We start from the raw sequence: 20020 nt of genomic DNA on the forward strand, positions 1-20020 counted from the left end.
AAAGCACTTGGTGCTCGGAATGCCCTGAGTACGGGTTAACGGGTTATTGTTAGCGGCCTAACACTTTTTGGCTAAGGCTTCTGCTTTGCGTTGGGGGTGGGTGATAGATGTCGCTGCAGGGGGATTTCTGGTCGGGATCTCTCTCCTGGCCGGTTGCCGCCTCAAAGGTGGCCACAGGCTGGGGCCCTCTCTGCTGCCCCTGCCTTCACTCGAATCCCTTTCCCCTCCTTGGTCCTCCAGGTGCGCTACAAGGAGGAGTTTGAGAAGAACAAGGGCAAAGGCTTCAGTGTGGTGGCAGATACACCGGAACTCCAGAGAATCAAGAAGACCCAGGACCAGATCAGTAACGTATGCTCCCCTGCCCGCCGTGGAACCTGCACTGACCTGCTGCCCTCCCCACTCCTCCCCTCCCTGCCGGTCTGGCAGGCATGAACGAGGCCAGTTCGCCGCTGTTCCCCAGGCCCTTCTGGGTGTGCCTGGGTGGCAGCCGCTTGAGCAGAGAGGGAAGAAGGGGTGTGAGGTTCCCAGAGGCCTTTTTTTCTGTGCACCCGTATTCCCCTGTTCTGCCCTCTGCCCACAGAGCATGTCTGCCTTGGAAGCACCATACTTCTGGGGATACGTGGACAGGATGGGCCTATGTGCTACATCACTCCCCACCCTCTCTGAAGTTTTTCCTTTGTTTCCTTTCCCCTCCTGGCTATGGTGGGTGTCAGGGTCCAGACTGACTGTTTTGTCTAAGCACAGAGGTCATAACTGGGTGGCAGGGGTGGGGAGGGGCCTGCCTCCCCCTCGTCTGTCTCTGGGTGCTGACATTGCAGTCATTTCCGCCCTCCCTCGGCCTCCTCCCCCACCTCGGCCTGCTCTTCCTTCCTGTGTAAAAACCCCAGCTGGCTTTGCCGGCTGGCCCCGTACCCCCTGGCCTGGCCCTCCTGGGCTGGGGATGGTCAGCCGTGTGTGGCTAGGGCAGGACTGGGTATAGAGAGTGGGTTGTAGATCGATGGGCCCATGGCACCTGTGGCCAGGGGATAGGCATTGGTTTCCTGCTTGGTAGAGCCAGCGGCCAGCAGCCAGTGCAGCTCTGCCTTTGTGGGGAGGCCGCCTGGGGGGTTTTGGGTATGTGGGGGCGGAGCGCTGCTTTGAGCCACAAGCACAGAACATGGGCTGCGGACCCGTGCACAGGGTCCTGGGGCACAGAGTTGCAGTGTGGGCCTGGCCAGCCTCGTCTTCTGGGAGGTCCTACGAATGGACGCCTCGGCAAACAGTTGTCTTTATGTCTAGAACAGGGAGGGGTCAACAGGTTGCCCAGTGTCTCTCTGGGCTGAGGGCCTCGGTGCCAGGTGGTCCACCTGGCGCTCATCCCTGGGCTCCACAGGCCTCCCCCTTCCTCCCCCCGGCCTCCTTGATGGGGCTGTGCTGGGAAAGGTCTCCACAGCGGCTCAGGTGGATTTCAGAGCCAGAACCTACCCTGGGAGCACCCGTCACGCCCAAGCCCATGGCCGTCAAACTTTGCAACCTACGCTACGAAATACATTTCACATAGCGACGCCCCAAACGGGCACGCTTGTTTATTTAGAGAGAAAAGCAAGTCAAGACTTTCGTGAAAGAATCCTTACTACTTGGAGAGCGTTCAGATATCTTCTGTTTTATTTTATTTTGTAAAGATGCTCGTTGCAGACTTAACCGAACGGGTAACAGAGCGGGTTTTGCCACGAGGCTGTTGCCCTGCAGTTTGAAATTTGTGGTTTGAGGAAATGGAGCGCTTCCTTTGGGCTGGGAGGGCTCTAATCCACACCACCACCGCCGCCACCCCTCCCCTGGAATACACACATAAATAAAGCCTGTTTCAGTTGCTTCTTTATAAGCCAGGGCCTGGCCGAACACCCTAGAGCTTCCCTGCTGATGCTGCCCAGACCGTCTGGAGGGTAAAGAGGGTTAAAGAAGGTCTATGCCTTCCAACTCTCCACATGGCAAGTGGGAGGGAGGGGGCAAAGCCTTGGGCAATGGGGAAAACCTGGAATGGCTCACAAAACTGGCATCCTGACTCCCCAGCTTCTGTGGCTTTCCACTGCAAGGACACGTGCTGTCCTCCACAACCCCAGCTCCCCAGCACATCCCCTCATTGCTTCCAGCCTGTGGGTTTTAGAGGGCAGAAGACAAGCAAGCCCAGTCATCTCTGCCTCCCTCTCTGGAAGGCTTCCAGAGTATTCCCTACCCAGTCATTGGAGGTGTTAATATCTGAGGAGTCCTGGTAACAGAACTCACTGTGGCCAGGACACCTACACCTAAGGAGATAACTATCTTTTCGTTAACCACAGGGCTGCAATTAGCTGATTGTCCTCTGCTCTGAGTTGGGGGAGGTGACTTGAACCTGACCCGATTCTGCTTTTGCAGCTTTAGCTGGGACCTCTGAGGTGTGACCACGAACCTGGAAGACGCTTGGTTTTGGTGAATGCAGTTAGAGTCTGTCAAATGCGGGCCTCCAAATACCTATGCTACAATCACGTGGAAAGGTTTATTAAAAATGCAGACTTGGGCGCCTGGGTAGCCCAGTCGGTTAAGTGTCCGACTCCGGCTCGGGTCATGATCTCACAGTTTGTGAGTTCAAGCCCCGCATCGGGCTCTCTGCTGTCAGTGCAGATCCCGCTTCCGGTCCTCTGTCTCCCTCTGTCTCTGCCCCGCCCCTGCTTGCACTCTGTCTCTCTCTCCTTAAAGAATAAACATAAAAACAAAAACACTGAAAAAACTTCACCAAGCCCTCGTCAGAAGGTGTCAGGCCTGGCCGCCTCCCGAACTCTAAGGGAACTTGAAGCTATGCTTAGAGCCATTGTTCAATTGTCCCAACCTCCAGAAGAGTTTTGGGAAAAGATAGTGTTTAGAGCCACACCTTTTGTTTTGTATCCAAAATAGCATCCTGTGTATAGTTTGTCACTCACTTCCCAGGTTAGCTGTTTCCAGGGAGGTCAGAGCATCTTGCAAAGAGATGAGATTTGCCTCCCTGGAGGAATATATGCTCCAGATTAGAGGATTTACAAGCAAGAGCATTTTGAAAAAGTGGCTGGTCTCCCCCGGTGGTGTTTCAACACTTTGGACGTGTGTGGTCTGTCATCCATCAGATCGGTGTTGTCAATGTTATTCTCATTTCTGTAAAGGCAGACCTGTCTCCTTTCCACCTTGTGGCTAAAGAAGAGGCAAAGAGGAAAGCTTGGTTGAAAAATTGGGCCGTTGTGGGTACTGAGAATGTGTGAAAACTTTTGAGGCAAGGTGCTAGTAAGTTATACTTCTGGGGTGATTGTGTCTTCATGAAAGGCATCAAAAGCGTTGCGAGGCCAGGGATGGCCTCTGGGATGCAGTGTATCCTTCTGGAATCCTGGCCTTTGGTCATGAGCTCTAACGGCTGTAAGGGACCGGGGAATTTTCGTCGTGGACACCCTTTTTCTGGAAGCCCCTGCCTAGTAGAGAAGCTCTGCTTTTATTTGCCTATGTCTCTACTTACATGATGATTTTCTGTATACAATTCTTTTCCTTCTTCTGTGAAATGTAACAACCCAGTAACACATGCAGTAAACACCTCTGTGTGTACTGATCAGTCAAGAAACAATATTACTGAACTCCTCTTACAAGTTTTCAAAGTGTTAAAAACATAATTCTCCTGCAGTGAGCACCTATCATATATTTCACTTCATTATGCTGGAGGGTAGGAAGGCAGAGGTGATGCCTCCTCGGTGAAAGAAAGTGCTGGATACAGTTAGATGCAGAGCTGGTCCATGCCCTGCCAGTATCTGTAGAACTGGTTAATGTTCTACAAGACCATAAAACCATAAACTCTGGGAATATCTTTGCCAGGGGCAGAAATGCTTTGCCTTTCTGTTAGTTAAAAATAATCAGCAGGGCTGGGCACCTGGGTGGCTCACTCAGTTAAGCATCCAGCTCTTGGTTTCGGCTCAGGTCAGGATCTCACAGTTCGTGGGGTCGAGCCCCACATCGGGCTCTGAGCTGACAGTGGGGAGAGCCTGCTTGCGGTTCTCTCTCCCTCTCTCTCTGCCCCTTCTCTGCTCGCTCGCTCTTTCTCTCAAGATAAATAAACATTTAAAAAACTAATAGCTGGCAGTGCACATTCTGTAAGTTAGCTTCAGTCTTTAGAATCTGGGCGTAATCAGCAGTAAATGGTGAAGTCAAACAAAAATTCCATCCCCAGGGTCAAGTGACCTGGAGGCAGGCTTGTGGGACAACCCTCTAGGGTAATTTTTGAAAACATGTGCTGTTCTTTTCTTTATAAGTTTAATATGGAACCATGCATTTCTAAACACTATAGTTTTGGTTTTCCTGACTTTGAACATCTAGTAGGTATTCTTTTTGTGTCTTTCTTCCTTTGGTCGACAGGACCCAAAATTTCAAAGATTCAGGCACAGGGCGCCTGGGTGGCTCAGTCGGTTGAGCGTCTGACTTTGGCTCGGGTCATGATCTCATGGGTCGTGAGTTTGAGCCCCGCATCGGGCCCTCTGCTGTCAGCGCGGAGCCTGCTTCAGATCCTCTGTCTCCCTCTCTCTGCCTCTCTCCCACTTGTGCACACTTGCTTGCTGCCTCTCAAAAATAAGCAAAACGCTAAAAAAAAAAAAAAAAAAAAAATTCAGCTACGTATTTGCGTGTAGCTATAGCTCACTCTTTTTCATCGCTGGGTGGTGTTCCGTTTAATGCTTATATCGGCATTTGATTGATGCTGGTGTTTGTGTGGAGTGGAATTGCTGGGTCTTAGAGTTTATGACCCTTCACCTTACCAAGTAATGCTCGTCTGTTTTTCAAGTAGCTGGACTGACTTACCCTCCCGCCAGCAGTGATGAGAGAGTCTCCACAGCGCTACGTCCTTAGACTTACTCATTTTAGCCATTTTGATTGTATATCATGGTATTTCACCGCGATTTTAACTTGCCTTTCTCTGATAACTAATGAAGGTAAACGGATTTACATTGGTTTTACTTATTTATTTAAAAAAATTTTGTTTAATGTCTATGTATTTTTGAGAGACAGAGACAGAGCACGAGCAAGGGAAGGGCAGAGAGAGAGGGGGACCCAGAATCTGAAGCAGGCTCCAGGCTCTGAGCTGTGAGTGCAGAGCCCAACGTGGGGCTTGAACCCATGAACCATTGGGTCGTGACCTGAGCCCAAGTCAGATGCTTAACTGACTGAGCCACCCAGGTGCCCCTATTTATTTTATTTTATTTTATTTTATTTTATTTTATTTTATTTTATTTTATTTCATTTCATTTCATTTCATTTCATTTCATTTCATTTCATTTTATTTTAGAGAGAGACAGAGAGAGAGAGAGAGAGAGAGCACAGGCTGGGGAGAGGGAGAGAGAGAGAGAATCTCAAGCAGGCTCTATGCTCAGTACAGAGCCCGACGCGGGGCTCGATCCCACAACCCTGGGATCAGGACCTGAGCTGAAATCAAGAATCAGACGCTCAACCAACTGAACCACCCAGGCATCCCAAAGATTTACGTTTGTTTTAAAAACAAAATGTTATTAGTCTGTAATCGGGAACAATATTGCACGGTAGTTGAGAAGCAAGGGTGTGATGTTAGAGCTGGATTCCGATAACCCACCAGTTACCCACCTCCGAGCGTCTGTTTCCCCACCTATAAAATGGGGGTGAGGGTGCTACATAGTTGTAGGGCTGGCTGAGAAAAGGAAATGAGTAATCCATGTAAGGGCACAAAACAGGCCCTCAGCAAGTGGGAGACGTTATAAAAAATGCACCCTGGCTGCTGAGTTGCTGATTCCATTCGGAGCCCATGTTCCCCTGTTGACCATGACGTAGAATCATGTGGCAGCATCGTGGGGAGTCAGACCTTGGTTTTCCACCAGCGTGAGGAGAGCAGGGGCTCAGAACACAGAACGTCGGCTAGCAGAGAAAATGGGTTTCTGGAGCTTTGGAAGGGACCTCCCAGCTGGTCATCCCAGAGTCCCGGCTAGCAGGGGCCTGGGCCCCTCAACCCACGTGCACTTGGATCTTCTGGGCACAGAACAGGGTGTCCTTCCACGGTGGCCCACAACAGTTCTTAAGCCGGGGATCTGCTGACAGCTCTGGGCTTGTGGTGGCCCTCCCTTTGGGGCTTTTAGAAGGTCAGAACTTTAGGGGCGCCTGGGTGGCTCAGTCGGTTAAGCGTCCGACTTCAGCTCAGGTCACGATCTCGCGGTCCGTGAGTTCGAGCCTCGCGTCAGGCTCTGGGCTGATGGCTCAGAGCCTGGAGCCTGCTTGATTCTGTGTCTCCCTCTCTCTCTGCCCCTCCCCCGTTCATGCTCTGTCTCTCTCTGTCCCAAAAATAAATAAACGTTAAAAAAAAAAAAATTAAAAAAAGGTCAGAACTTTGCCGCATGTGGAGCGGGGACCAGCCAGACCCCCAGAGTCTGGAAAATGTTTCTTTCCCTTTCGGATGTGCGAACACCCTTTAACCTGCCAATTTGCTTCTCCCATCATTCGGTGGGTTGGCAGAGCAATGACAGAAGTTTCTCACTCGCTGGGGGAACGGAGGGAGAGGAAGTGGGGAGTAGTGGCCCAGGTGGCCCAGACTGGGAGGGACTGTACCCTGCTTTTCTCAGGCCACTTATCCCTGCCATGCTGCCTCTCCTTCCCTCAAAGTTAGGGGGACCTTATGCTCGTCATCCCTGTCGCAAGGGAAAGGCGTGCTTACTCATAGTTATTCCAGAACAAGAAGACATGGCCTGGGACGAAGGGCAGACTTGGGCCTGTGGTCACCTTGCTCCATGCCTGCCCTCAGGAAAGGACCCGTGTAGCTGTGACTTTGTCCCTGTGTCCCTTTGTCCCTTATTGAGTAATGAAAGCTCTGTCTTGGGAAGGCATTTAACTTCTGAGCACATTTTCCTCTTCTGTAAAATGGGAATTAAAGTGTACCTGCCCAGCTTCTTTTTTCAGGGGGACTATCCCCAGGGCCAAGGGAGATCATGTGCAGAGAGGCTTTTTATGCACTCAGTGTGAATCGCTGAGCAGATGCGAAGGTTATTAATATTAACAGTAGCAGGTGATATGTGCATGGGTGCTGGGGAGGGTTCCTTTGTGTTCGGGCTCGCCACGCCTCCATCCACCTGGGGCAGCTGGCCCTCATGTTATCAGTATTGACTCCTGTAGTGGCTGTGTCAGAAGCAAGGTCGATTCTACCAGCTACTTGTGGAAACACGCCCCCAGCACAGGCCTCTGTCCTCTTCCACACATGCACTTCCCCTTCCCTGGTCACTGGCTCCTGGGGTCAGGCGTCTTTTCCTTCACAGAAAGTAAACACAGGAAGCTGACCTTTCTAACCCCCCAGGACAAAAGTCGGAAGGGCAGTTGCCTTGCATGCCTAAAGGCCTCAGGAGGGTTGGCCCCTCTCCTTATCCCCCTCCCCACCCGTGGACAGGGGTCACTGAGGGAGTGGGGCTCGGGGACACTTGCCTTTTGCTCTTGTCTTAGGAATCCAAGAGCAGGGCACTGGCCCTGTGTCTGAGAACTTCACCCCTGGGTGCCCTTCTGGGTGGGAGTTGAGGGAACCCAGGGGTTTTCAGTCCGGCCAAGACTGGCTGCCTCCCCCTGAGGAATGGGCTCAGTCCATTTTGCCATTTGGGTGTGAGTCCCCCCCCGGGGCATGACGGGAAGGGGCAGGGCTGGTCCTGACCCAAACCCCTAAGTGAGGCCCTGCTGCCTTTCCAGAGGACGGCCAGAAGGGACTGCCCCGGGCTGGGACAGCTCCTATCAGGCCTTGGGGCACAGAATCACTAGTTCCTTCTGCTCCAGATAACAGGGCAGGCTTTGCTCTCCTCCCTTCCTTGATGAGGAGGGAGGACCCTGCATTTCTTGTCCTGCAGCCTGGGATCCTCAACAGAGCCCGGTGAGGTCACGCCCACAGAGGCAGAATTACCTAACGCTGAAAAGCATAGGCCCTGGAGTCTACGTGATCTTGGACAACTCACTCAGCTCGTCAGTGCCTTGGTTTCCTTCTTGTGCGTTAACTGGGGACCGTCACATCCCCCCTCGTAGGTGCTGACAAGTTAAAACGAGCCCATGGTGCATCACCCGTAGCACAGAGCCTGGCGCCCGGCAGGTAGTCAGGGAACAGGAGTTGTCACCCTGCAGCAACACCGGAGGTAGACACCGATGCCCTCTCTTACAGAGGTGGAACCTGAGGCCCAGCAAGGTTAAGCAGCTTATCCAAGGGCACACAGCTGGTGTGCCTCCCGCAAGGACCTGGCTCTCTCTGCCTCTAGCCCTCGGGGAGTCTCTCCTCTCCTGGGAGATCTGAAGTGGCAGGGAGCTTTGGTTGGGTGGCTGTGAGTCCTTCACCCGGCACTTTCTCCCGCTGCAGATAAAATACCACGAGGAGTTTGAGAAGAGCCGCATGGGCCCCAGCGGGGGCGAAGGCCTGGAGCCTGAGCGCCGAGATTCCCAGGACAGCAGCTACCGGCGGCCCCAGGAGCAGCAGCAGCCGCCCCACCACATCCCCACCAGCGCCCCGGGTGAGCCTGAGGCCTGTGGGGCAGAGGACCTGCGACCGGGCCGGCTGTGGGATGGGGAGGAGGTCAGAGAGAAGCCTTGTCTCCGTGCACACACAGGCACCTGTTCACGCACACCCTCAGATCCATCCCACCAGGGGCATCGAGCACCGGGGTCAGGGTCTATGCCGGCTCCCCAGCGTGTTGGTAGAGACACAGCCCCTGCTGTAGAATATGCAACACTGACACACAAGCCTTTGAGGCGTGGGGGCCGAGCCAGGTTGCGGGGGGGGGGGGGGGGGGTGGTGGAAATGCACGATAGGGGAATCACGGGGGAAGGCAGGGACTGCGTTTGGCAAGACAGTTTCTGAGCCCCGTCTCCCCCCGTCTTCCAGTTTACCAGCAGCCCCAGCAGCAGCAGGTGGGACAGTCTTATGGTGGCTACAAGGAGCCTGCAGCCCCGGTGTCCGTACCGCGCTGTGCCCCAGGCGGGGGCGGGGTGAGTAGCTCTGGCCAGAGGGAGAGGTCCTGGAGCTGGGAGGTTGGATGGGGCCCGGGGAAGCCTGAGGAGGCCAGAGGTGGATGGGCAGGTGGACGTTGCTCAGAGATTCTCCTTAGAAACCCCACCCAGGAGGCCTGGCTTTCCCTGACCTTTGATCCCAGCTCCTGTCGTCATCTGCAGGCGATAGGGACCTCAGCCTCTGATCAAGGAAGCGTACTTAGCGGACTCAGCCCTGGGCTGGGATTGGGGCCCTGCATTCGAGCTCTGGGTGTACCTTGCGCAAGTTACCTCTCCCTGCCCGGTTTCCTAACTCCGGCTGCTCAGGAGCACACAAAGTACCTTTCTGTTTGGGGCCTTCCAGACCTAGGCCACGCTCCCCACCCTTCATGAGGATCACCCACCCCTATGTCCTTCGGATCTCAGCTTGCCCCTGCCTCTGAGGGGCCCTCCCCAGCCCCCCATGTCAGGCGGGTCTCCCCTGACATCTCTATCACTCCCCCCGGTGCCCTTCAGAACACTTCTCCCAACTCAGAACCGTTCTGTGTGTTAACTTCTGTGTGCCTCCCCTGCTGAATGTGAAGCTCTGTGCGGGCAGGGCAGTGTTCCTTGGGCTCAGCTGCCGTGAGCCAGGCCCAGAGCGGGCACTCATCGATACTGCCAAGTAAACGACGAGTAAAGAGTAGGAAGTAGGGCAGGATCAGGCTTCCCGGTCCTTCGAGTCGAAGTGCCCCGTCTGTAAGTCCTGATCCTTATCCCATCGAGGGGGCTGCTGAGCCACTCATACCACCGAGCTCCTGGCTGAGCTCAGCCCCTCTGTGCTGGGTTCCTGGGAGTTCGAAGCTGCTCATGTTGGAGCAAGAGAGACAATACCTAGGGAGGTAAAATAGCCCTGAGATACACGTCCTCCTGGAGCCTTATGCCCTGGGTACGAAGCAGTAAACAAGGGAGTGTCCGTGCTGTGTAGGGTACCGGGCAGGACCGAGAATCCGTCTGTAGGATTAGATTCCAGATAGACCAGCCGGTCCTTCAAATACTTGCGAAACCTATCTTGGACATGAGGGATTTGGCCCTGACTAAAAGACCACGTTCCTGCAGTCTTGGTGCTCACGTTCCAGTCAGGGAGGCAAACGAGGCAGTAAAATAAGAGGGTATATATATAAGGTCGGATGGTGGCACGTGTTGTGAAGAAAAAGACAGCAGGGTGATGGGAAGGAAAGCAGCAAAGTCCTCAGGATGATGAAAGGGTGAATGATTCAGGGAGAATAGCAACTGCAAAGGCCCTGGGGCCAGCAAGAAGGCCAAGGCGATTAGAGGAGAAGAGGGTAGGAGATAAGGTCAGATCATGCAGGGACTTGTAGGCCACAGGAAGGCCTTTGCAATTAGTGAGCTACGCAGAGTGACAGGTTTTGGCTTATGTTTTTAATTTTTTTTTCTTTCACGTTTATTATCAAGAGACAGAGAGAGACAGAGCACGAGCAGGGGAGGGGGAGAGAGAGGGGGAAACACAGAATCCGAGGCAGGCTCCAGGCTCTGAGCTGTCAGCACAGAGCCCAGCGAGGGGCTCGAACTCACAAACCGCGAGATCATGGCCTGAGCCGAAGTCGGGTGCTCAACCGACAGAGCCACCCAGGCGCCCCTCAGTTTATGTTGTTAAAGGATCGCGCCGGCAGCTGTGTGAGAAGAGGCAGTAAGAGGTTGAGGGTGGAGGCAGGGAGGTGGGTGAGGAGGCTGTTGTGGGAAGCAGGCATAGCTGGCATCAACCCAAGAGATAGAGACAGACTTGGTGATAAGAGACCAAGGTCACTTCTGGGGGGGTGTGACCACTTATCCCACAGCCTTTGGGGCTGATGGAGCTGGTTTCTGTTGCTTGAAAGACAGTTTGAACTTTGGTGCTAGGGGTACCTGGCTGGCTCGGTTGGTAGAGCATGCAACTCTTGATCTCGGGGTTGTAAGTTCGAGTCCCACGTTAGACGTAGAGATTACTTAAAAATAAAATCTTAAAAAAAAAAAAAAAAAAAACACAACAAAAAGAGGGGCACCTGGGTAGCTCAGTCGGTTGAGCATCCAACTCTTGATTTTGGCTCAGGTCATCATCCCAGGGTCATGAGATCGAGCCCCGTGTCAGGCTCTGTGCTGAACGTGGAGCCTGCTTAGGATTCTCTCCCTCCTTCTCTTTCTGCCCCTCTCCCGCCCCCCATTGTGAGCACATGCCGTCTCTAAAATTAGAAAGAAAGAAAGAAAGAAAGAAAGAAAGAAAGAGAAAGAGAGAAAGAAAAGAAAGAGAAAGAAAGAAAGAAAGAAAGAAAGAAAGAAAGAAAGAAAGAAAGAAAGAAAGAAAAAGAAAAAGAAATTTCGTCTAAAGAAAGTAGGACACAGGGGCGCCTGGGTGGCTCAGTCGGTTAAACATCCGACTTTGGCTCAGGTGACGATCTTGCGGTCTGTGAGTTCCCGAGCCCTGCGTCGGGCTCTGTGCTGACAGCTCAGAGCCTGGAGCCTGCTTCGGATTCTGTGTCTCCCTCTCTCTGCCCCTCCCCTGCTTGCACTCTGTCTCTCTCTCAAAAATAAATAAACATTAAAAAGAAAAAAAAGAAAGCGGGACACCTCTGAAGGATTTTAAGCCAGAGAATGACATGATCAGGTTTGCGCTTTGGAAAGCTCCCCCTGAGATCACAGTGGGTGAACAATTGGAGGGGGCAGATCGGAGGCTAGAAATAGAAAGCCTGAGCCGTGGTCCTAGTGGGGTGGACCCGTGGGGGCAGATGTGGGAGGTTGAGGGGGCTCCTCCATCCTGGACCGGTCGGCCCACAGATCCCAGGGCCTGGCCTGGGGGACCACGAAGGCTGAGGTGACCCCCGGAGACCAGTCGATGTAAAGGGCAGTGAGGGTCAGAGGACGTTAGAGTCTCGCCTGCCTCCCACACGGCGGTTGGATTGCAGATTCACTGGGCTTTTCTCAGGGGCTTAAGCAGATCGTTTTGGCTGAGGTTGGAGGGTGGAAATTCTTGTGTCAGGTGCAGATTTTTCTCCCCAGAATACGTCTTTGAAACGCTACCGAGCATCGTATTCATTGGACCAATTGCATTCCTGTTCCAAGAGGTGGGGTAGAGCTGTGGCAACTTCAGTCCGTGTCCTGCACCCAGCCCTTGGTAGATGCCAGATGATTGTGAGAAGGGTGATGGGTCTCAGACAGGGAAACACAGGGGTGAGAAAATGCGTAGCAGAGCCCAGGCCTCCCCTGTCTCCCAGCCCCCGGTCCGCTGCTGGGCTGGGCTCTGCGCTGGGTCCTGTAGGGTTTACAAAGAGGGGAGCCAGGCCCTGGCCTGACTGTGTCCCCCCCGCCGCAGAAGCGGTACCGCGCTGTGTATGACTACAGCGCCGCCGACGAGGACGAAGTCTCCTTCCAGGACGGGGACACCATCATCAACGTGCAGCAGATCGACGATGGCTGGATGTATGGGACCGTGGAGCGCACCGGCGACACGGGGATGCTGCCGGCCAACTACGTGGAGGCCATCTGAGCCCCTCCCCTGGGTGCTGCCCCGCCCCCACCCGTCTTCAGTGCGTTCCCGTGGCATCGCGTCTGTCCTGGGCGTGACCTGCCCACCCTTCAGTGTCTCTGTTTTGTTTTGTTTTGTTTTTTCTAAATCTGCGACAGCTTGTTTTATTCCCACCCTCCTCCAGCTACTTTTGCCAACCGAAGCCTTGTTCTGCCACTTTCGCGGGCTCCTTCCTCTGGCGGGTTTTCCCCTCGACCAACTTCTTGGTTTTCTCTCTGGATGGAACAGGCGTGGACCTCTCGGTGGGGAGGCCGAGGCCCGGGGAGCTGGTCTGGAATGGGAGACCCGTTGGCTCCCAGGCCTCTGCCTTCACTCTTTTCTGCCCCCTCAGACCTTCCTGCCCTCCTCCGCACACACCCAAACTTTCCAGGACTCCCAGGGGACGGGGCTCCATAGCCCCTTGCCCCCGGGATGGGCTTAGCCTCTGCTTCTCCGAGACGGGGCGACTGGCCCTCGGAGGGGCCCCCCAGCACCCTCTCCCACTCTCAAGGACCACGAAGGAGGGTCGAGTTCCTGCTTTGGGATTCATTCATCCCTCCCCACACGTGTTCCTTCTCACACTGTGATTTTGCTCTCCTGCCCACGCAGCCCTGGTGCGGGCAAGGAGCTCCCCAGGAAGCATGGCTTGGGTCAAGTGCTCGCCTTTCTTACTTTTAGGGACAGTTGCAGGAGGGAAGGGAACAGGGTGTTCTCTCCCACAGCCCTTTTTCCTCCTCCCACCCCTCATCTCCAGACACCCTGGTTGCTCCTGAACCACGAGGCAAGGAAGCCTCGGGCCTCTTGGCCTGCCACGCCGGGCCCCTGGGCTCTGGGTTAGGTGGCCCATTCCTCCCTACTCCCCACGGGAGGATGTCTCAGGCCTCCCACGGCCTCCCCTCCTTGGTCCAGCCCCAAGCACGCTGGAGCTGCACACAGCCACAGGACCTTCTGTGTCTCCAGGACTCGGCATGTGGGGGAAGGAGCGTGTCTATATCCGTGACAGGCTCGCGTGACCGAAGCAGCCAGGGTCCCGGCCGGCGGGAGTCTCTGGGCTTACGCGAGGGCGCGTGGGGCCGTCTCCGCCTCATAGTTTCCTCAGACCCCACGGTGAGAAGGGAGGGCCGTGGGAGAGAGAAGTTCCTCGTGTCTTCTTTGGAGTGAAGGCCCCTCCTTTCCTTGTATCCCCAAATGGCGCAAGCCCACCCGCCTCCTTTTCAGCGTGCTGGGCAGAGGTAAGGGGGTGGTCCTGGAGTCGGTGGGGCTGATGTTGGGGCCTGCAGCTTGCTGGGGTGAGGGTGGGGGGCAAGGTTTCATGGCTCCAGGCATATTCTCTCCCCTCACGTCCATGTCCTTGGCTGCAGAGTAGAGCATCAGACGACCCTGTGTCCCCCACACTGTGGGTGTCTCGCTCTGGGGGCTCATCCCCCGCACCACCAGACCTCTCCCTCGCTTACCTAAGGCCCCCTGGAAGCAGAAGGAAAAAGTCCCAGGGCTACAAAACTGGAAGCGCAGACCCCGGGGTGAGGAGGGGAAAAATGGTGCTATTTCCAAGTCCCTTCTCTCGCTTGTCGGTGGCTGTGGCCACCCTCGCTTGGCTTTACTCATCTCTGGGCTCTCTCAACACCCCTCTGGGCCTCCCCCTCCTGCCTTCGCCCTGAGTCCACTCAGGCTCCCCAGCTGACATCTTTGCCTCCTTCGGGAAGGAGGACCCTGCAGGCGAATTCAGCAATCGGGTCCTCACCGCTTGGGGGGGTGGACGTGGGAATATTTTCCCCAAATCAGAAGGTTGGAAAGAAATGGCCATTGGTGTTGGGGGAGAGCCCTGCTTGACTCGTCTCTTTTCCTCTGGCCCCAGCCGAGGTGAAGGCGGGTGGAGGGTCTTCACGTCGGACCATGTGGAAGCTGAGGGCGCTGTGGGGGAGCTCTGTTGCCTTTCTTCGCGATCTCAAAGCACAACGCGGATTCTGGGACCAAAGGTCAGAGGTGCATCCTAGTGGAGCACCTGTGGCTGGCAGCGTGGTGAGAGGCAGGAGGAAGGCCTGGAGGAGCAGGAGGCGGCCTGTTCTTCCCTCGGCCTGATTTTCCTTCCAAAGCAAGGCAGGCCAGCCACTGGAATCTTGTCGCTGGCCCCTCTGCTCCTCCCGTCCTAAAAATAGGGGACCTTTTCCACACCCCCAGAGAGAAGAGGGACTGTCACACTGGTGCTGAGGGACCCAGGGGCTGCTGGGAGTCCTTGCTCCTTTCCAGAACCATCCATCCCTAAAAGAGCACAGAACCGAGGGCTGGGCCAAGTCCCTGGTCTTTTCTTACAGTTCACAAAGGTCTTTGGCCAATCTAATCCCAGGAAAGAAGATGCGTTAAAGCTAGAATGTGAATATAACTTTAGTGGACCAATAAGAAAGTGTAAGCCCAATGGTGAGAAAAGTGAATTCTATCAACACTGCTTCCTATTTTCTTCCTCATGTCCCTCCAGGGAAAACTATTGCTTATTTTCTGCCTTTTTCCTCTCACATATGCACTTTTGGGCCTTTTTTGTTTTTTTTTAATAGCTGGAAAAAAAAAATACCACCCCACAAACCTGTATTTAAAAAGATACAAATGACCATGTGAAATTTGCCTCTGTCCAAACATTTCATCCGTGTGTGTGTGTGAAGCCGTCCGTTCATCTTTTTATATGGGGTGGTTGTCTTTTCTTGGTCTGTTTTGATCCCCTCCCTTGTGGGCTTGTGCTTGGGATCAACTCTTTCTGGCCTGTTACGATTCTCAACGTTTGACTTGGACCACAAGTGAATCTTTCTCCTGGTGACTCAAATAATAAAAGTATAATTTTTACCTGCGGACTTGGTTTTCTCTCTGGCTCTGAGGTACTGCTGCTGAGTGTGTGTGTGTGTGTGTGTGTGTGTGCATGTGTGTCCGTGTCCTGTTTGGGGCATTAGCCTGGCACCCTCCTGAGAGCACTGCTGCCCTTCAGGGACAGAGTGACCAGTTCCTCTGCCCAGCTTGGTGGCATTTCCAGAAACTTCCCCGAGCTCTTTTATTTCCCTCTTCCTGTCTGACTTCCTTAGTTATGCACCTGTCTCCTCACCAGCCAGTGCACTCAGAGGGCAGGACTTAAGTTCTCTAAATCCCCAGGGTCTGCCCGGGGCCAGGCACATAGCTGTTCAACAAATAAACCTGTTGCATTAATGCATGAGCTCAGCTGGCAGGGGTGGGGGGCAGCTTTGGGACATGGGAGGAGCTGGGCGCTTGTTTGAGGGGTGAAATGGCAGAGGGGCGGTCTGCGGTGGGATACGACAGGGGATGAAGCCATCTGATCAGGTGGTCTGGCAACCCAAAGCAGTATTCACAAGCCAAATCACCACGGCGATGTCTACCTCACCGATGGGGGTTCACTGGAACCCAGGGAGGCCGTGCTTTGGCAGAAGTTGCACAGCTAGTGGCAGGGCCAGAGGTCTCAGGACCCAGGGTGTGACCCTCGCAGCCTCACGCCATGCCGCCTTGCCAGCTGCCTTGTGGAAAGGGGCCTTTCCCGCTTGGGGCTCAGAACAAAGGCATTCTCTGGCTTCAGGTTAGCAGCAGCGGAGATGGAGAGGGCTCTCCCCGAGCCTTGGGAATGGAGAGTAAGAGAGAGGCAGGGCTGGAGGGTGTAGGGAGCGTCGGAGGCGCTGGGCGGGATAATTAAAGACAGTACCGCCACCCGCTCCCTCTGGGAAGGAGCTGCCGCCTAATGTTTTCCGGCGGCGGAAGGGAATGAGTTGGCAGATCTCGCCTCCTGTTGGCCTGCCCCCTCTTGTCTGCAGAGCTGCTGCCCTCTCTCCCAGGAGGCTTCATTCACCTTCATTCAAGGGGGCAGTGGGCTTGGGAGGGGATCCGCCGTCTCTAGAGGCTCCCCGCTCACAGAGACCCTGGGCTCTTCCTCTTGGCCAATGGGAGCAGTTTCTAGACCCCCTTCTAGAAGTGGCCTCAGTTCCCAGGGCCTAACATGTGGAAGGGGGTTACTAATGCCCTCACCCCTGGGGCCTTCAAAAGAACTATTTAGGGTAGGACCAAGGACACTAGGCCTCAGAGATGTCACAGGGAATTTTTTTTTTAATTTAATAGGAAAATCATTAAGACATAAAAAGGAATAAAAACAACACAAGACGTAACTGAGTACCCACCACCCCGCTTAAAAGATAAATCATTAATTCTCCTTTCCCCTCAGAAGGCATCACTTAAATTTGTATATCTAGACCCTCTCATTGCAGGGAGGGGCCTGGGAATTCATTAGTGTGCTCTTTTTTTTTTTTTTTTCAACGTTTATTTATTTTTGGGACAGAGAGAGACAGAGCATGAACGGGGGAGGGGCAGAGAGAGAGGGAGACACAGAATCGGAAACAGGCTCCAGGCTCCGAGCCATCAGCCCAGAGCCTGACGCGGGGCTCGAACTCACGGACCGCGAGATCGTGACCTGGCTGAAGTCGGACGCTCAACCGACTGCGCCACCCAGGCGCCCCGCTTTTTTTTTTTTTTTAAGTTTATTTATTTATTTTGAGAGAGAGAGAGAGCAGAGGAGGGGCAAAGAGAGAGGGAGACAGAGAATTCCAAGCAGGCTCCACACCATCAGTGCCGAGCCTGATGTGGGGCTTGAACCCACGAACCATGAGATCACGACCTGAGCCGAAACCAAGAGTCAGACCCTTAACTGATGGAGTCACCCAGGCGCCCCAGGACGCTCTTTGATGAAACACTGCCCTGAGCTCTCTGAAGAGAACAAGAATGCGGGTAATGACCACGAAGAGACAAGGAGTCGCTGGAGGAGGGATCTCTGGCGCTCACACTGTCCATGGAGTGATCTGAGCGGTGCAGGTAGGGCTGAGGGGCATTTCAGATGAACAGGGTGGGCCCGTCAGGTGGGGGGGGGGGGGGGGAGAACGGACTCCCGAGTGTGCAAGCCTAGTTTTAAATCTTGGTCTCCCCCATTTCCAGTGAGACATTAGGCCGGTTCCTGACCATCTCTGAGCCTCATCTATGAAAGGCTTGTGGGGAGGTTGAAATGACCTACAGCGCGTGTGCAGTATCTGGCAGAGTTCAGGAATCCCCCAAGCGTTAGCTCCAACCCCAGAGATGCCAACTGAGACTCACCCGAGACCTTTGTCCGTGTCCCTCCACGACGTGACCCTTACCACCTGCCCATGGCCCACCCAGCTCCCCACCACTATTTTTCTGAGGTAACTGGCCACAGATGTGTTAGAGGAAAAAGGAAGAAGGAAGGCAGCCAGGAGGATTCATTCCTAGGGCATCTGGATAGAGATCAGATCTCCTCCTCCGTCCATATCATGCAGCCTCCATTTAGATATGAAGGGGTGGGATTGGGTTCCTGGGGAGAAATTGAGCCTCTTCGCTTCTGCTGGGTCTAAATCGAGCAGTGCCTTGGTTACCCGCTCCCGGGCTTTGTGATTGGTTGGCTGTGGGGGGAGAGGGGGTGGGGGGGGAGGGGGGCAGTAGGCTGCTGATGGAGCTGCGGCATCCCTTCGGCTGGGGCCCCGGGAGGGGGAAGGGAAAAGACCGAGCAGTGGAGGGAAGAGGGAGCCATTTCTCTCCACTGGCTGCGACCTCCGTGCTCACAGCTCACATTTGCCCGGAATCCCGAGGCCTCCTCGGCCGAGGACTCCATCATGCTGGATATTTTCATCCTGATGTTCTTTGCCATCATAGGCCTGGTCATTCTGTCCTACATTATCTATCTGCTCTAGCTGCGGCGGGGAACCCTCAGAACAGCTCGGGGGGGAAGGATGGAGCTGACCGGCCGAGCATCCTGCTTTGCTGACGCACCGGTGGATTTTTGCTTCTGGTCGTTATTTCGGGTATTGATTCAAAAACCAAATTGAAAGAGATCTTGTTAGTTTGTTTTTTTTTTTTTTTTTTGCGTCAGACGCATTGATAGAGCATTTCTCAGACCACCCTGAAAAGAATAAGAAATGCCAACTTCTTCTTCTGAGACCTAATTCGAACGATTTTGAAAATGAAAAATAAGCCCCGCAGTACAAAGGAGTTTTAGATAGAATGGGTTGGGAGTGGTGTGCTTGGCGGGGGAGGGACTATTATTTTCCCAGTTTTTTTCTTCAAGTTCGGTGCTCCTAGTCCAAGTTGCCTTTCTTCTCCTGGTAATTAAAGGTAAAACACATCTTTATATGTCAGCAGAGCGGTTTGCAATTATGCTTCCATAATTGCATTAATTAATTAGTGACTCGTTTTCCCTGGAAGGTGAAGCAGCTAATGAAATGTACTTGGGAGCGGGGTCTGGGGGAGATGTCCATTGTTTTCCAACTGTGGGGTTTAGTGGCCAGGAGGGAGGAATTCCTAATTTGTTTCTTAGTCCGTAGCCAGTACTGGGCTGCTGGTATCTTTGCTGTTCCCATCTGAGCCTTGTTTCTGGGTTTCCCACAGCTCCTGGTCTCCACTCCAACCAGAGACCTCTTAGCAGCAGTCTTGCTGCCCAGCAGACCTCTTCCAGAACCTTCCGGATATGGCTAACCACTGTGGAGCAAGGGGCTTTTTGAGCCCAGAGGCAGAGGGGCACTCAGCCGGGACGTCAGGAATTCGTGGGCAAGGCTGGCAGATGCTGTGTGCGTTTGAGCTGTGGATAGGTGTTGAGGACACAGAGCTGAAATGCAGACTCATGAAAGTCACCACGGAGAACTGCGCACATATCCATTTTGATAGCCTCTCTCTAGGTGTAAATGCAACTGCGTATTATGCTAAAATATGTTCTTTCCTTTCCCTCTCACACACTGGGGGGATAGTTCAAGAGCACATTGTCTACCCTCATCTCTGAAGTATTCAGTTTATCGCTGTCTTTGCAGACAGCCTGAGGTGGTGTAGTATCTATCCCTTGTCTCACTCTTTAGCCAGAAGGAACTCGTCATTTGAATTTTTAAGATTTATCATATTTTTTCCACTCCATACCACGTGAGCCCCAGCTTCTCATTTAAAGAGAGAAATGGTTATATAGTCATTATTCTTTGAGACTGTCTGAATTATAAATTATTGAAATAGGGTAGCTATAACTCATCTTACTTGTTATGTGGGAAAAATCTCTCTCTTGCCCCAAAATAAATTTTTTTTTTTTTTATATTGTCAAATGTTCCTTTTCTGGAAAAAAGACTTTCAACATATTTCTTTGTCCAGTTAGGGTTGAAGAAACTATATATTTTGGAACCCAGAGTAGACTTGGGCCCCAAATCTGCGGTACCCATTCCTTTGAAAAGTCCATCATGATGATTCTACACTGGATTTTCCTTTCTAGCTTAAAAATAAACAAGGAGACAGATTAACTTAATAGTTTTTATTTATAATATTGTGTTCAATTTCTGTGTTTTAAAAAAGCAGTAAAATGAGGCAATACAATATATGATCCAATAAAAATGGAAAACTTGCATTTTAAGATTCTGGCCAAGAAAAATACACTACTCCAGGAGCATTGTCTCGGCAACAAATTATGTGACCTTCAAGAAGTCA

The 20020-nt window shown here is 53.3% G+C and overlaps 1 protein-coding gene and 1 long non-coding RNA gene across 2 annotated transcripts in view; both read left to right on the top strand.

Annotated features, from left to right (window-relative positions):
- Positions 1-15350, top strand: part of LASP1 (LIM and SH3 protein 1) — a 39429-nt gene extending 24079 nt beyond the window's left edge. Inside the window, exons 4-7 of the mRNA XM_030296819.2 lie at positions 241-348; positions 8357-8507; positions 8879-8982; positions 12329-15350. Coding sequence (XP_030152679.1) covers positions 241-348; positions 8357-8507; positions 8879-8982; positions 12329-12502 — 537 coding nt within the window. The 3' untranslated portion in view covers positions 12503-15350. The remainder of the gene's footprint in view (positions 1-240; positions 349-8356; positions 8508-8878; positions 8983-12328) is intronic.
- A 2647-nt stretch (positions 15351-17997) lies between these two features.
- LOC115501642 lies at positions 17998-19633 on the top strand. Its single transcript, XR_003964872.1, has 2 exons — positions 17998-18366; positions 18950-19633. It is a non-coding gene; the product is annotated as an uncharacterized LOC115501642 (long non-coding RNA).
- Positions 19634-20020: the final 387 nt, after the last annotated feature.

The sequence above is a fragment of the Lynx canadensis genome, chromosome E1 (assembly GCF_007474595.2).
Source record: "Lynx canadensis isolate LIC74 chromosome E1, mLynCan4.pri.v2, whole genome shotgun sequence".
NCBI classification, from domain to species: domain Eukaryota; kingdom Metazoa; phylum Chordata; class Mammalia; order Carnivora; family Felidae; genus Lynx; species Lynx canadensis.